Below are 16,907 nucleotides of genomic sequence, written 5' to 3'. Positions count from 1 at the left end.
ATTGAGGGGACACCAGGACTCCAAGATGGCATCAGTCATGCCACTGAAGAAGAAACTTATGGATGTCAGACTCACAGAGCTGCCGAGCTGGATACTGAGGCATCAGTGGAACATTTCATGAAAGGCTACCACCGGTGTTATACCAAGTACATCAACATAAAGAGGACGAGCATCGCCGGCATGAACATGGTGCTGGCAGGCTACGTGCTTTTCAGCCACTGCCTTTCATACAAGGAACTCCAACATGAATGGCAGCACAAGTACCACTGGAGAGGCCAATGCGGATGGCGCGCCCTGTATTCCCAACCCAGGCCTTCCAGGCCCACCAACCCTTTATATGGAAATGAATCATCACCAAATCCCTTCACTGTAAAGATCTAACATCCAATAACAATGATGAGAGAACAATTATGACATTGAATTTGTTATAATCCCACTGCTGTGGCTCCAAACACTACCACTTTTAGAGACAAGAATGTCAGAACTAATTTGATGCAGTTGATGTGTGGAAAAAAGCAACAGTTCCCCCAGAGTTGCCGAACAGCAGCAACACTAAATAACGAGGCACACTCTTTGGGGTCCTGGAAAAACCGGAACCACAACCAGACCCCTCACTGCCAAAAGCAGCCGCGTTTAAACCCCTCTCTTCGCTGCCCCTTTCCCCATTGGTCTTAGCTTTCCTCCCTGCTTCTCCAGACCTCTCTCCACCACCCTTCTTCCCATTCCTCTCCTCGCAGGTCTGCATTGCTTTTGTGCCCTTCTCTGCTGCTTTTCCCCGTTCTTGTCCCTGTCCTTCTTCTCCTGGTCCCTTACGCCTTAGCTTTTCCACCCCTCTTGCTACCCCATTCTTCTCGTTCCATCCATCATTCTTCTCCCCGTCTTTCTCCATAGTCCTGCTCCTCTCACTCCGGCCCTCATTCCTCTCCCCATCCACCCTCTCTTAGCTTTTAGCAGCTGCTTTTATACCACTCTCCACCAATCACTTCTCCCCATGGGTCCACTTGGCGTTACCTCATAGGCCAGCAGCAATGACATAATCACAGCGAGGCAACAGCCTATCCCTGTGACTTCCTGTTTACCTGCTGGCGAGACCAACTCCGCCGCCTGGCCCTGGGCCAGCCACCATCTTACAACAGCCCCTCCCAATCCCAGGAGCGGCTTTGGCACCCTGCTCCCCACACCCTAGGTTAAAAAAAAAAAAAATCAGGCCTCAGAGATATACAGTGACAGATCCAGATTTCACATTATAAGATTTATTTCTAGGGCCCAGCGGTGTGGCCTAGCAGCTAAAGTCCTCACCTTGAACGTGCCCCGGGGATCCCATATGGGCGCCGGTTCTAATCCCGGCAGCTCCACTTCCCATCCAGCTCCCTGCTTGTGGCCTGGGAAAGCAGTCGAGGATGGCCCAAGGCTTTGGGACCCTGCACCCTCGTGGGAGACCTGGAAGAGGTTCCTGGTTCCCGGCATCGGATCAGCACGCACCGGCCCGTTGTGGTTCACTTGGGGAGTGAAACATCGGATGGAAGATCTTCCTCTCTGTCTCTCCTCCTCTCTGTATATCTGGCTTTCCAATAATAAGAAATCTTTTTTAAAAAAAAAAAAAGATTTATTTCTAATATTCAAATGACAAAATGACCTACTCATCTCGCAGTGGGGAGACAGCAATAATCTATCGACTCATGCAGTTTAATGAATGGTTATGAAAAGATGAGAGATAAGTGTCAATGTGGTGTGTGTAAAGCCTCTGCCTATGATGCTAGTATCCTATTCAGGTGCTACTTTGTGTCCCAGATCCTCTGCTTCTGATCCAGCTCCCTGCTAATGCCCCTGGGAAGGCAGTGGGAGATGAGCTTGGTGCTTGGGCTGCTTTACCTGTATGGGAGACCCGGAAAGAAGTTCCTGGCTCCTGGCAGCAGGCCCACCCTGCAAGGTGCCATGAAGCTCCTTGGGAAGTGAGCAACAGGTGGAAAATGTGTCTCTCTTCCCCTCCTCTCCTTTCCTCCTCTCTTCCTCTTCTCCTCTCTCTCTGTAATTCTGTCTTTCAAATAAATAAGTCTTTGTCAAAATTAACAATATCATTTGCAACATAATGGATAGAACTGAAAGGCAATTATGCTAAATGAAGTCAGACTTAGAGAGACAGATGTGTGGATGCTAAACAAGCAAACAGGAGTCAGCACTTTGGAGTAGCAGGCTGAACTCCCAGTACTCATCTCACATGGACACCATTTCGAGTCCCGGCTGCTCCATTTTCCATCCAGCTTCCTGCTGTGTCGTGGAAAGTAATGGAAGATGCCCAAGTGCTTGGATCCCTGTCACCCACGGGGGAGAGCTGGATGAAGGCTCAGGCTCCTGACTCTGGCCTGGTCAGTGTCAGCCTGTGCAGCTCTCACTCTCCCTGTGTAACTCTGCCTTTCCAATACAGAAATAAATCTTCAAAACATAAAGAGAAAATAATGTAATGAAAAGGACATGGAAATCATAATTGACCATATTGATCAGTACACACTCCACACATGCATTATAATGCCACAGGGTGCAGAAACACATGCAGTAACCATGCATGTGTAGATCAGGGTACTTGGCATGTAAGGTCCCAATACTGAGTGTGAGGCTGGCCTAGCACGGATTCTGGTTCAGGACATTTCTCTCTCTCTCTTGCTCTCTCTCTCTCTCTCTCTCTCTCTCTCTCTCTCTCTCTGTCTCTCGCACCAACTCTGGAAAAGCCATCTGACTTGGTACACATGGCCCTGAGGAAAGGACCCGAGGCCTCTTCCACCCACCAGCCACCACAGGGGAGCCTTGCCTGCCCCGCCCAGCCTCAGATGGGGCAGCCCTGGCTCTCAGCTCCACTGCTCCCTGGGACAATCTGAGCAGAAGCCTCAGTCAACCTCCCTGCTTCCTGACGTCAGAAACCAGGAGCCAGGCAGGCAGGTGGCAGAAGTGTGATCCGCTCCCTTTGGAATATCCCCATCTCACCTCAGAGCCCCATTTGCCTCCTGGCTGCTCCACTTGGTACCCTGCTTCCTGCTGGTGCCTCCTGCGAGGAGGCAGAGGAAGGCTTGGGGGCTTGGACCCCTGTACCCCACCATTGAGGCCTGGGCAGTATCCTGGGCTCCTGACTCCTGCCTGGCCCAGATCCAGCTGCTGTGGCATCTGGGAGAGGAACAGCAGAAGCTATATCAAGCACATGAAAATAAACACATGAACAGTTCTATGTAAAATAGTGGAAGACAATAAACGTTTGTTTCTTGCTTCCAGATGCTAAATTCTGGAAACTTTCCTATGTGCCATACTGAATAAAACAGCTTCCAGACAGCATGAATTATTGCAATTTAATGACTCTAATAGAAATAAACACGGCAAACATGTCCTTTGGCTTTAAGATATAAGAATGGCCATGCTTCATCAGGGTACATTTCATCACTGTTCTACACTTGACTTTAGCCAGAGGGCAAAAAAGCAGTCATTACTGTTTAAAAGAATCTATCTGACCTTCCATTCTCAACCTGAATTCACTTGAATGTCAAAGGAAGGGAAAGCCAGGCAGCCTGATCTTATAGTGGCCTGGGCAGTTGCACACGGCCCTGTATTCAATCGACTGCTAATGTAGATGCCACTAGGAAGGGATTTTAAAAATGAAATGAAGGTCCCCATCAGCTGACCCTGAGACGGGGGTTGGTCTGGGTTGGTCTGTCCCATCTGGGGAGCCGTTCAAAAGACCGGGCTCTCCCTGTGCGCAGATTCACATGTCTGTCACTCTCTCTCAGTAACAGCCATTCTGACAGGACCAGGGGACATCTCCTCGTGGGTTTTTGTTTGCAGTCCCCTGACAGCTGATGCTGTTAAGCATTTTCCACGCAGGGGTCATTTCTAGTTCTTTCAAGAACTGCCTATCAGGTCTTTTGCCAATATCTTACCGTGTTTGGCTGGTATGGTTTTGTTTGATTGGATTGGGTTTAGTCTGGTTTTAGCAAATGCAAGCAAGATGTGAAGAAAGGGGAAATCGTATACAGTGTTGTTGGGATCATAAATTAGGACAACCATGATGGAAAACTGTGTGGGGACTTTTTAAAAATCTTGTAACAGCAATTTTTTGCATGATCCAGCAATCTCACTCTTGAGGACACAACAAAAGACATGGACTGATTGTGTCACAGTGGAATTCCTCCACAGCTTACAGCAGCACTGCTCACAATGGTCAAGATATGAAATCAACCAAGATTTCCATCATCACATGAATGGATAGAGAAAATATGGTATACAACACAATGAAATACTGTTCAGCTATACAAAGAGTGATGCCTTGGCCAGGGAACAGTGCCTAGTGGATAAGTCCTCACCTTGAACACACCAGGATGCCATATGGCCACCAGTTCTATCCCAGCAGCCCAGCTTCCCATCCAGCTCCCTGTTTATGGCCTGGGAAACCAGTCTAGCATGGCCCCAAATCTTTGAATTTTACACTCATGTGAGAGACCTGAAAGACGTTCCTGGCTCCTGGCTTCAGAAAGGTGCAGCTCCAGCAGTTGTGGTCACTTAGGGAGTGAATCATCAGACAGAAACTCTTCCTCTCTGTCTCTACGCCTCTCTGTACATCTGGCTTTGTAATAAAAAATAAGATAAATTTTGAAAAAAAGAGTGATAGAGTGATGTCTTGTCATTTGCATAAAGATGGTTGGAACTGAAGGACATCGTGCTGCGTAAAATGAGCCACAAAATAAGACAAATACCACATGTTCACCTTCATGTGGGAGCTGGAAATTGAAAAAATAAACCTTGAATATGTACAAAAGAGTAGGGGAGTTAGAGGAGTTGCTGTTAGATGATGACCACCGACCGCCCACCTGCTGGTGGAATAATATCGGCAAGTTGTTCAGAGTTATAATGGAAGCTTTATTGGAAAATCTGCTCCTGGGCCCGCTTCGCACAGAGGGGAGGGAAGAGGGAGGCGAAAACGGCATCTGAGATACGTGTGGAGGAATTTTAAACCCCTCTAGACACATGGGCAGGCAAAGGGGCTGTCTGTGCCAACTATGTAAAGAATGTTCATTCAGGTGCACCATTGGTAACTGGAATCCCGCCAGGTCAGTGATGTAACTGACTCCCATGGCCCCTCCTGTTCCAGGCTGAAGCCTGGGAGACATGCCAGGTCTGGAGCAGACCCTTGTCTCCAGTGCCCTGGGCAGCCATCAGTTGTAACCAAGATAAAGAGAGGGACTCAGCTTGGGTGCGGGCCAGTTGACACATGCCCCTCTCTCCACCTAGCCCCTGACTCTGGAGGACCCTGGGGCAGGGAAGGTGGGGCTCTAGAAGTGGGAGAAGCTCCCCCTGAACCCTGTCCCACAAACAGGACTTCAAGCCTCCACCTGCACGGAGCTGGACTCTTCCCCAAGCTCCAAGGAGGCTTGTGGAAGATTCCAACACCAAGACACCAACTCAGCTCCATGACAGCCTGCCCAGAGAGCAAGGCCACACCAGGCCTGGAGTCTGACCCAATGGGAACAAGGAAGGGGCATGTTTCTGAATGACCAGCTGTGGTAAACTGTGATGCAGGAATGGAAAGGTAGCAATATCCAGGCTCCAGTGTGCACCTGACACCCAGGGAAGTGTCATCCTTGCTGGAGGGATTTGTGAACTCTCGTGAACACTCCTCCCATGAGACAAAACCTTCTCCAGTGTTTGCTGCACTATTTCTTTTATGATTCGCACATTGATACAATTAGACCCCAATATAATCTTGGTCTGGTCTTTGAATTAATTGAGTGCTCACTGTCGGCAGCGATGACAATATGTGCTGTGGTTGCAACTTTGTCCTGCAGCCCCAAATCTGTGCTTATGGGCCCTGCATTCTAGAGGTTTCTCTAAAGTGAAATAAAGCCAGTAGATTGGGTCATGGAAAGGTGCATTTTTTGCTTTTCGCTTATTTATATGAAAGGCAGGGTCAGGAAGGCACTGTGGCACTGGGCAAGTTAAGCTGCCACCTGCAAGCCAAGCACCCCAGATGAGAGCACCTGTGTGGCTCCTGACTGCCCTGCTTGCTGCTCGTCCACCTGGAAAGCAGGGGAACATGGACCTGGTGCTTGGGTCCCTGCAACCACGTGGAGGCCTAGATGGTGTTGTGCTCTCCTGGCTCCAACCCAGGACATAGTGGCCCTTTGGGAGTGAACCAGTGGGTGAGAAATCCCTTGGGGATTTTCTGCTGCCTTCCCAGGTACAGCAACAAGAAGAGGGGTTGAAGTAGAACAGCCTGGACTCCAAGAAGCCCAGGATGTGTGATGTTGACCTTGCAAGTGGCACTTATCTCACTGCACCATAGCAAACGCTGCCGCTGAGCTGCTTTCATGAAGCAATGATCCCCCTGACTCACATCAGCAAGGCAGCTGACCACAGCGGGAATGACTTCCCTGGGTGGCAGGAGAGGGACCCTGCTAGTGTCCCAGTTCAGGACTGGGGGGATGGGGGAGAACCATAAGGAGAGGAGGAAATAATGGGGGAGGATTGAGAGGATGTGAGGACAGGGGCAGAGGTCAGGATTCTAAGGCAGTAGGTGCCCAGGGTTCCATGTGCTTTGCCCTGGATATTATCAGACATGTCCACAGAGCTTCCCTGGGATCCCAACATTCAGCATTAAATGCATCCTGTGGGGCTGCCTGAAATCTAATGTATTTCTGATGTGAATCAAATTGAAAATGAAACATGCACAACTTAGGCATAAATAATTATAAAAATAGACAAATAAAAATGGGCACGTCCTGATCAGGTCTCTCAGGATCCCTCAGCTGGCCCCGGGGCCTATCCTCTGGGAGGGGACATCACACAGGCCTGGGTAGCTGGGCACAGGGTCAGGCACAGTCCCTGGTACCCGCCTGGCCCTCAGGCTCTCAGTCCCAGGGAGGATCTGGGCCAGGGAAGCAAGTGCAGGGAGTCCCCACTTCCTCCAGGGTCACTTCCCCTCTTACAACTTAAGTGAGCTCCTTCTGCCTCAACACTAGTGACGCGGGCACATTTCGCACTCCCATTGGGCAAGCGGCTTCCAGAGACGCTTTTACACCCTCAGCGTGGAGCCACAGGAATCAGTCTCCACAGACTCGATGAATGGCATCTCTAGGGCCATGGACCCTCCTCCTGCTCGCAAGAGCCCTGGCCCTGACCGAGACCCTGGAGCGTGAGTGCGGGTCGGGAGGGAGACGGGCTCTGCGGGGGCAGGAGCGAAGGGAGCACGGGGAGGGGACACAGGACCCCGGGGAGCCGCCTCAGTGCCGCTCCCAGCTCAGAAGTCCCACTTCAGTCCATCCCGCCCTCCCTTCACCCAGACCTTTCGCCTCGTTCCTATTCTGTACCGTAAACCCTGGGACCCTTCCTCCACGGCCGCCTCAGGGAACTTTACCACCACCGCCTCTTAATCCTGGGGCGTGGAGTGGTGGGGGGGCGAGAGTCGGCCCTGGTCTCAGCCCCTCTCTCCTTCAGGCTCCCACTCCCTGATGTATTTCGTCGCCTGCATGTCCCAGCCCGACCTCAAGGAGCCCCGCTTCTTCGCCGTGGGCTACGTGGACGACACGCAGTTCGGGCGCTTCGACAGCGACGCCGAAAACCTGAGGATGGAACTACAGGAGCCGTGGAAGCACCAGATGGAGAACTACGTGGTCAACCACACAGAACTCGCTAGCAGCTGCACACGCTATTTCCGCAACTACCTGAACAAACAGCGCGGCTACTACAACCAGAGCGAGGCCGGTGAGTGACTCGACCCCTTCCCACATGCCCACATGCTGCCAGGTCGCTCCGGGTCCCTGCGTGCCCCAGGGAGACCCTAGGCGGTAGGAGCCCACGAGACACGCCCGGGTTTCCTTTCGGGTTTCCGTGGACAGCGGTGAGTGCGGGGCGCAGCTGCGTGGCCAGGGCTGACCACTGGCGGGGACAGGCTCTCACACGCTTCAGTTCGTCTATGGCTGCGAGATCGGGGCAGATGGACGCCTCCTCCGCGGGAATTCACGGTTCGCATACGATGGCACTGACCACATCGCCATGAATGAGGACCTGCGCACCTGGACAGCGGCTGACACAGCAGCTCAGATCAGCAAGCGCAAGTGGGAGGCTGAGGATGTGGCAGAGCATTACAGAGCATACTTCAAGAGGCAGTGTGTGGAGTTGCGACACAGATTCCTGGAGTTGGCAAAGGAAACACTAAATCACACAGGTGCACAAGGCTGGTAGGGGCTGCCCTCACCCACCTCCCCTAGGGCTGGGGTTGGGGCTGTGGAGGAGGGGAGGAAATAGGATCCAGACCTATGTCCACCTCTCCTCACCGCCACAGTGGGGATGTCCTCTTGGGTTTTGGGTTCAGAGACAGAGACCCACCCGTCCCTCAATGTAGAAGAGGGACCTGGGTGTGCAGGCATAGAAGATTCTGAAAGAATCCTCTTGGTGCCCTGGACTCTTACTGGACCCTATGAGCTGTGACCCTTCCCAGGACTGTCCCCAACCTCAAGCCAATGCACTGGGGGGATACATTCCAGGGTTTCTCAGTCTCTCTGCCTCCATTCAGAACAAAACCAAATCCCTTTCACCCCGTGAAAGACCAGGGGCCTCCCAGCCTGAACCATACCTGATTCTACATCTTTGCAGACAACAGATGATCCCATTGTCTTTATCCAGGCCAGGTCTGGGCCTGCACTGCTCCCCCATCTCTGTCCTCCTGTCCACTCTCAGGATGGACACTGAGTGCAGCTTTGGTGTCTGATGGAAAAACATGAAAGGCCTGAATTGTCCAAATCTTCCCTCAGACCCACCCACAGCACATGTGACCCACCACCCAGTCTCTGACCAGAAGGCCACCCTGAGGTGCTGGGCCCTGGGCTTCTACCCCAAGGACATCACACTCACCTGGCACCGAGATGGGGAGGACCTGACCCAGGACATGGAGCTGGTGGAGACCAGGCCTTCAGGGGATGGAACTTTCCAGAAGTGGGCAGCTGTGCTGGTGCCTTCTGGAGAGGAGCAGAAATACACATGCCACGTGGAGCATGAGGGGCTGCCTGAGCCCCTCACCCTGAGATGGGGTAAGGAGGGCAAGAAGGGGTACAGCCTTCAGCAGGGGTGGATCTGAGACCTGGGGTCAGAGCCTGTCACCCTTTCTTCCCCTCTCAGAGCCTCCTCAGCCCACTGTGCCCATGTGGGGAGTCATCGCTGGCCTGGTCCTCCTGGCAGCTGTGCTCATTGGAGCTGTGGTCACTGTTGTGATGATGAAGAGGAAGTGCTCAGGTAGGTCAGGGTGAGGGCTGAGTCTGAGTCTGCTGTCCCCCAGAGAGAAGGTCTGCCACAACATTCCTGGGAAGCACCATGCAGAGACGCCTGCACCCCCAGCTGGGCCCTGGGTGCTCACACTGGCTCTGGTGTGAAGCACAAGTGAAAGTGGAGAACACTCCACGGGGATAACTCTGCTCACAGGGACCTAAGTTCCAGCAGTCCCAGGTCAGGGGAAGGTCCCAGCTGAGGACATACCTCCAGGAGAGGCACCTCCTGACCCTTTCCTGGTTCTGTAGCCATAGTTCTGGAATCTTCTCTGAGATGACCCAGTCCTCTGTACTTCCTATGAGCAGGTCCTCAGGCCCTGCCTTCTCCCTGTTTCTCACTAGATGTTTTCTCTCACAGGTGGGGAAGCAGCGAGCTACACTAGGGCTGCAGGTAAGCACTGGGGTGTGTTTGGGTGTGGGGGAGTCCCCAAGACCCTTGCCACAGTCAGCTGTCCATGGAGAAGCTGCCCTGCCCACCTGTAGCTCCTCCCTCAGCCACACCTCCAGGGCTCTCACCAAGTCCTGATTGGTTCTTTCAGGTGGAGACAGTGCCCAGGGCTCTGACTGCTCTCTCACAGTTTGAAAGGTGAGACCTGGAGGGCCTGGAGCAGGAGAGGTGGTGGGTCTGAGGAGGAACAAAGGGGCTGGGGAATTCCTTGCATTTGCACATTTTCATATTGTGCTGTGCCTTTCACGTCCCCATGTTCAGTGACCTGAAATTGTACCTTGCTTCTGTAGTGTGAGATCATTTTCTTATTTGGGACAGACTTTCTGAAGGCCCCATCTTGGTGCCTTCCCTTCCTGCACAGGTATCTGAGTGTGTTCCTGTGGGCACAGTGTGAGGTGGGAGCCTGGCCCTCCCAGCCCAGTGCAGGTGCCTCTGTCCCTGTCTCAAGTCAGGTACACCTGCTACAGTTTTGTCCTCACCTGTGTAAATCTGAACAGCAATTCATTTTTTCCAATTCCAATCACAAGGGCTTGATAAGAAAATTAAAACAGAAAATTCCAAAAATTTTGCAGAGCAAATAAACTGAAGCACCAAGAACCTTCCAGAAGCCATATGGTTGCTATGTTGAGTCAGCTGCAGGTAGGACAAGAGAGGCTGTGATGCCCTGGGTGAGAACAGGGTTGTGTCCATGCACTGCTCAACCCATCAGGTTTTGTTGTGGTCACTGCAAACCCGGCTCAGTGCCTCAGGGTCCTGGTCTCTCCGGTAGGATGTGCCCATCAACACCTGCCATCACACGACTCAGCTGTGGCCAGGCTGCCCTGCCTCATGGACCCAAACAGTGGAGGCTGCACGAGGCCAGGGCAGTCAAAACTCACACTTGGATCAGCCCAGGGCTCCCATCTTCCTGTGTCCATTTTGTTCCTTAGTGTTGTTGGCTGATTGCACCTGCTCTTCCTGTGTGTGAGCTCTGGTGCCCTTCAGGTCTGTGTGTGCAGAAGGCAGTGTGGGAGGGAGGGAGGCAGGAGGGCAGAGGACACTTGTGAGAAAGCACAGGCTGCATGGACACCAGAGGGAGGGGATGCCACTATGCAGCGGCCACAGGCAACCTCTGTCTCAGGCTCCACTAATGAACCACAGGGTCTGGAAGGGGCAGGTACAACAAGCTCATCACTCAACCCACCTTGCTGTGGGCCAGACCCAGTGCTGGGCAAGGTCGTCCAGAGTGGGTGTGAGGGCTGGGGCAGCTGGCTGTCTCACCACCGTGGTCAGTGTGCACTGCACTGAGGAGGTGACCCTGAGGAAAGTTGGGAGGACACAGTGAGTCACCAGCAAAGGTGTCTGGGCAGGTGCTGTGCTGGAAGGGGACAGCCAGTGCAAATGCCCTGGGCAGGAGCTAGGCTGCACACAGAGCAGGGAACTGTCAGGAAGGCTGGGTCGAGGCACCACTGTCCAGCAGGCCTCGCACACGCTGGAAAGCTCAGCCCTGGCTCTGATTGAGGTGGGAGCCACAAGACAGCTCCAAGCAGAGGAAGGACGCGTGCACCTTCTCCTATCCAGGGACCACCTTGGCTGCTGCGTGAGGACGGGGCTGAGAGACTGGAGACAAAGCTCTAGGGGCTCTTGCCATTTCCAGGCAGGGATGCCAGTTACTGTGGTGGTTTTGGGCATGGGCAGGGTGAGAGAAATGAGGTTCTGGATCCTTCTGCAGCACTTCCTGTGGACTGCATCCGGGGAAAGAGGAGGAGGCAAGGAGGACACCCCTGCAAGTGGTCATTTGAGCACACCTGGGCCCTGGGCCACACACAGTGTGTGGCCGCTCTGACAGAGACTTGGGTGCAGGCGGCCCAGCTTGGAGTGGTTTCACCTAGGATCTTCCAGGCACAAAATGTGGGAACCAGAGGCACCCAGTTCTGAGCCACATCTCCCTCCTGACCTCTGACTGTCCTGGGGCTGCTGTGCTGGGCAGGACTCTATCAAGGTGCTGGGTGGATAAGGAATCCCAAGTCCAGGTCAGCTGTATGGTCTCCAGAGAGACCCCACCCTCACTGGACACCTTCCTGTTTAGCTGGAATGTCAGGGTGGAGGGGCAGTACTGCAGTCTCAGCTTGTAATGTTTCAGTTTGCAGTGTTCACATCCGGACACAGCTACAGTGAACATCAAGGCACCGGCTTCCTTAAGAGAGCCCACGATCAACCCCGCTGTAACTTACACTGGAACCCTGGACCTGTGAACTGAGAGCACTTCGAGATGGGGGAGGGGTCAGACCATTGTTTTTATTTATTCGAAAATTTTTTCATCTTTGTGAAAAGGAGTGTGAAAAGGGAGCTCCCCCATCCCCTGGCTCACTCCCCAAATGCCTACACAGCTGGGGACAGGACAAGCCAAAGTCTAGAGCATAGAACTCAGTCCAGGTGCATAATCGACTACCTCAAAAGGCCTGCACTGGGCAGACGCTGGGCCAGATGTGGAACCAGGACTCAGAGCACTGAGATGGGATCAGGTGTCCCAAGCTGCATTTCCACTCCTGTACAGAGTGCCCATGCCTACGTCCGTGGTTTTCCACCAAGGAGGAAATAAAGGACACAGGTGGTCAGTGATGACACAGGACACTGGAGACACAAGGTGTCCACTCAGCCAGGGGTTAGCCCAGGGAGAAGGTCTAGGAAGAGGCTCACAGCTGAACACATGGAACCTCCCGGGATCCTGCTGCCTCACATGGTGCCCCACACAGATTTCACTCCTTCAAGCCCCGTGAAATCCAGGAGTTACAAATTCACCCTGTACCTGGCTTGGTGCCTGAAGGCACAGGAAATACAGAGAACCTGGTTGAGGTTGCACAGCCATGAGCAGAATCCATGCCCTCGGGCGCGGCGGCATGGCCTAGGGGCTAAAGTACTCAGCTTGAACGCACCTGGATCCCATATGGACCGGTTCTAATCCCGGCAGCTCCACTTCCCATCTAGCTCCCTGCTTGAAGCCTGGAAAGGCAGTCGAGGATGACCCAAGGCTTTGGGACCCTGCCCCCGTGTAGGAGACCTGGAAGAGTTTCCAGGTTCCCGGCTTCGGAACGGCACAGCACCAGCCATTGCAGCTCACTTGGGGAATGAATCATTGGACGGAAGATCTTCCTCTCTGTCTCTCCTCCTCTCTGTATATCTGACTTGGTAATAAAATAAATAAATCTTTAAAAAAAAAAAAAAAGAATCCATGCCCTCACCCTGGCTGGTCCCAGCTGGGAACCACAGCCCTGCTGCTGGGCACAGAGGGCACAGCTCACACACTTGACCCTGGCCCTGACCCTGGCCTTGGGCCTGCACTAGGACTGCTGTCTGTGCTGACAGCCTGGGCATCCTGCATTTAGCACCTCTGAGGTGTGATGGAAATGCTTCTGTTGGCTCCAGAGGAGACAAGGTTCACTTCCTGGCTCCCTCAGAATTCCTCTCTCCAGGCAGGTCTCTAAACTCTGACACCAACTAGCAGTCCTGCCCTGAATCCTGGCCGGGGCACCTGCAGTTAGTGTCCAACCCGCAGGTTCCAGGCCATCCCATGACACTGCCCTCACCTCCGTGGCCAGCTGCCCTCACCTCCCACCTTGGTTACCTGCTCTTCTGACCACTGTGGCCACAACTTGAGGTTTTCCACAGTGTTCCTCCCAGGTTGGATCATGCTCTGTAAAAACTCCCAGTCCCCAGGCAGATATTATACTTCCTGTAACAGTCTACACCAAGGTCACAGAGGAGCAGCCAGATGAGCACAAGGTCTACAAGGATCCTGGTGTCAGGGCCTCTGTGTCCGTGGAGTTGGGCTGCAGCCCCTCCCAGCAGCTGACTGCATGGCCAGTCCAGGGGCTCTTCCCGACCCTTCCTTAGAGGTGTCCATGCAGCTTTCCTTACAGAGTCCTTCTTGTCACAGTTTATGTTCGTCTGTTTGGGAGGTGAGGACTAACAGATCCATGAGAGGCTCCCAGGAACAAGTGAGGGCAGTTTTGTCTCCACTCATGTGCCCTTAGGGATGGCCTCATTCACTTAAAACTAAAAGTAATGGGAAATCTGAAAGAACTTACAACACTGAACAAACAAGAGAATAAGCATTTAGGACAAGAAGTAAAGGGGTACAGACATTAACAGGAAAGGGTTGTTTTTATTTTAGGGCACTAACAAATTCAGAAAGTCCAAGCTCTGATTTCCTTAGGCTTTTAGCTGCAGCAGATCAGACAGGAGCCCAGAATCCTTCCTGCGGGGATCTGATAGGAGACGCTACTGCTCCCTCAGAAACTGGGGAACATCTTGAGAGGCAGACACATGACAACATGTGCTTCAGCCCCTGTGTCAATCAGGTCTTCCCATTCACAATAGCTATAACAAGTGAAATACCTTGGGGTAAATTTAACCAAGGATGTGAAAGATCTCTACAGTGAAAGTCACACAACCTCAATGAAATACATGAGACACAAACAATGGGGAAAATCTTCCAAGATTCTGAATGAGAAGAATTAATATGATCAAAATGTCCATGTGCCCCCCAAGCAATTCACAGGTTCAATGTGATCTCAGTAAAAATACCAAGGTCATTGTTCACAGAGAAACAAGAACAATCCAAACCCCAGATTAGCAGGAGGAGAGAGATCAGAATCAGAGCAAACATAAATGAAAGTGAAATGAAGGAAAATGTGAAAGGTAAACAAAAATATAGGTTTTGTTTTACAAAAGTAAAATAGGCAAATATTTAGCCAGACTAGCCAAAAAAAAAAAAAAAAGCTTTTAAAAAAACTCAGATAAGTAGAATTAGAAATTAAAATGGAAACATTACTGGTCCGGCACATTGGCTTAACTGGCTGATCCTCAATCCCCAAGCACCTCATCCCATATGGACACTGGTTCGTGTTCCCGATATTTCACCTCCCCCCTCAGTCCATGCTTGTGCCTGGGAGAGCAGACAGGAGCAGCCCAAAAGTGTGAGAACCTGCACCTGAGTGGGAGACTAGGAGGAAGCTCTTGGTTCCTGGCTCCACATCAGCTCAGCTACGGCCAGTGCACCATTTAGTGAGTGAGCCAGATGATGGAAGATATAGATCTCTGATTCTCTTTTTTTTCTTGTACAATCTGGCTTTCTAATAAAAAAATAAATAAGCCTTAACAAACAGGAAGGAGAACTTGGCGGACCTAGTGCCTAAAGTCCCGACCTTGCAAACACCAGGATCCCGTGTGGACACTGGTTCATGTTCCAGCTGCTCAACTTCCCATCCAGCTCCCTGCCTGTGGCCTGGTAATTCAGCAGAGAATGGCCGAAAGCATTGGGCCCTTGCACCAACATGGAGACACAGAAGAAACGTTTGGCTCCTGGCTTTGGTTCAGTTCAGTTCATTTCTAGCCATTGCTGCCACTTGAGGAGTGAACCAGCTGATGGAAGATATTTCTCTCAGTCTCTCTGTAAATCTCACTTTACAATAAAAATAAATAAATCTTTAAAAAAAAGAAAAAGGGAGATTTTACTACTAATTCTATACAAACACAAAGGGTCTACAGAAACTGCTGTAGGGGTCTCCCTTTTGGGCACTGACTCAAATTCTTCAAATCTGACAGCTCCACTTCAACCAAGCTCCCTGCTGATGGCCTGGGGAAGCACCAGAAGATGGCTCAAGTACTTGTGTTCATTCACTCAGCACATATCTTAGGCTCCTGGCTTAGCCTGGCCCAGCCCTGGCTGTTGCAGCCATTTACGGAGTGAACCAGTGGATGGAAGATCTTTGTGTCCTGCTCTCTCTACAACTCTGCCCTTTTGATATAAAGCAAGCAAGGAAAGAAGGAAGGAAGAAAGGAGAAAAGGTAGGAAGGAAGAGAGAGAGAAAGAAGAAGATATTACCATGAAAAGAAATAAATATTAACAAATTCTATGTGTTAATCAAAAATAAAATGAGGGGCAACCTTTGGGAACCAACAGTTATGTTGACACTGTTAAACCTGCATCCCACATTGCAGTGCTCAGCATCCAGTCCAGTGTCCTGCTAATGCACACCCTGGAGGCAGCACATGGTCCTTCAAGCACTGGGCCACCCACAGGGGAGACCAAGATGGAGGGTTGGACTCAGAATTCAGTGAGGTCCAGCCCTGGCTACTGCATGTGGGGAGTGAGCCAGCACATAGAGGATCTCTCTCCATTTGCCTACCTCTGTCTTTCTCTCTGGGACTTTTCAGTGATAGAAGGTTAATTCGTTTAGGATAAAAATAAAACTTTAAAATGAAGCAACTATTAATCAAGAAGGAAAAACTCTCAGAATGAGATTTTTCAGATATTTTAATCCAATAAAACTGCACAACGGAGAAATGTGTGATGAAAAGCGAGCTTCTACATTTGCTGAGTCCATGGGGTTATTTACTGACCCACCTATCAACTGCAGCCTCACGCCCCCAGCTCTCAGGCAGCCACAGGGTCAGTGGTTGACGTCACAAGCACCACTTCCTTACGCCAGAGGAGACCAAAGGACTTTGCTCCCCTGGAATTATAAATGAACTGACACATGAGGGCCATGGTAAGATTCACTCAGCAACTGCTCTTTGCTTCACTCCCTTCACTCTTGGTCAGGGCTGGACTCATCTCCATGACAATGCTGGTCACAGCATCTAAACACCTGCACTCCATAGATGGCTGGGACAAAGGACAACAGATAGGCAAGCAGCAGACACACTGCCCAGGCTGGGAAGGAGTGAACAAAGGGATAAGGCTTTGAGAGCTCCCACCTTCACTGAGGAACCTAGGAGCCCACAGGCTCCCCAGGGATAAATGAACACTCCAAACATGGGGAACTGGGGCTGCAACCACTGGCTGAGCTGGAGGCTATGTCTGTTACAAGAAACTCATCGTGGTCAAGTCAGCATAATGAGGACAAGTCTGCGGACAAAGGAGAGAAAAAGATTCTCACAATGTCATCACAGCTCCTGGAAAATGGGGACATAGCAGGATGTGGGGCACAGCTAAGGAGCAACAAAGGTTGACTGGCTGATCTGAAAGCAGCAAAGGTCGTGTAAGAGATGGGAACCTGTCCCAGGAGAAGGGGTTTGGTGCAGCTGCTTAAGCTCCTGCGTGTGAAGCCGACATCCCAGAGCAGAGAGCTGGTTCACATTCTGGCTGCTCTGCTTCTGATCCAGCTCCTTGCTGCAGT

At 51.7% G+C, this 16,907-nt stretch overlaps 1 protein-coding gene and 1 pseudogene across 1 annotated transcript in view; both read left to right on the top strand.

Moving 5' to 3' along the window:
- Positions 1–25: 25 nt before the first annotated feature.
- On the top strand, positions 26–381 carry LOC101535658 (ATP synthase subunit f, mitochondrial-like; annotated as a pseudogene).
- A 6,717-nt stretch (positions 382–7,098) lies between these two features.
- The window catches only part of LOC101523895 (patr class I histocompatibility antigen, A-2 alpha chain-like), a 426,293-nt gene continuing 416,484 nt past the window's right edge, over positions 7,099–16,907 (top strand). The window contains exons 1-7 of the mRNA XM_058666535.1: positions 7,099–7,168; positions 7,471–7,737; positions 7,925–8,200; positions 8,787–9,062; positions 9,151–9,264; positions 9,655–9,687; positions 9,836–9,882. Coding sequence (XP_058522518.1) covers positions 7,099–7,168; positions 7,471–7,737; positions 7,925–8,200; positions 8,787–9,062; positions 9,151–9,264; positions 9,655–9,687; positions 9,836–9,879 — 1,080 coding nt within the window. The 3' untranslated portion in view covers positions 9,880–9,882. Of the gene's footprint in view, positions 7,169–7,470; positions 7,738–7,924; positions 8,201–8,786; positions 9,063–9,150; positions 9,265–9,654; positions 9,688–9,835 lie in introns of the transcript that reaches the window.

The sequence above is a fragment of the Ochotona princeps genome, chromosome 1, assembly GCF_030435755.1.
Source record: "Ochotona princeps isolate mOchPri1 chromosome 1, mOchPri1.hap1, whole genome shotgun sequence".
NCBI lineage: Eukaryota > Metazoa > Chordata > Mammalia > Lagomorpha > Ochotonidae > Ochotona > Ochotona princeps.
The sequence above is the reverse complement of the archived record's forward strand: the minus strand, read 5'-3'. Positions and strand labels throughout refer to the sequence as shown.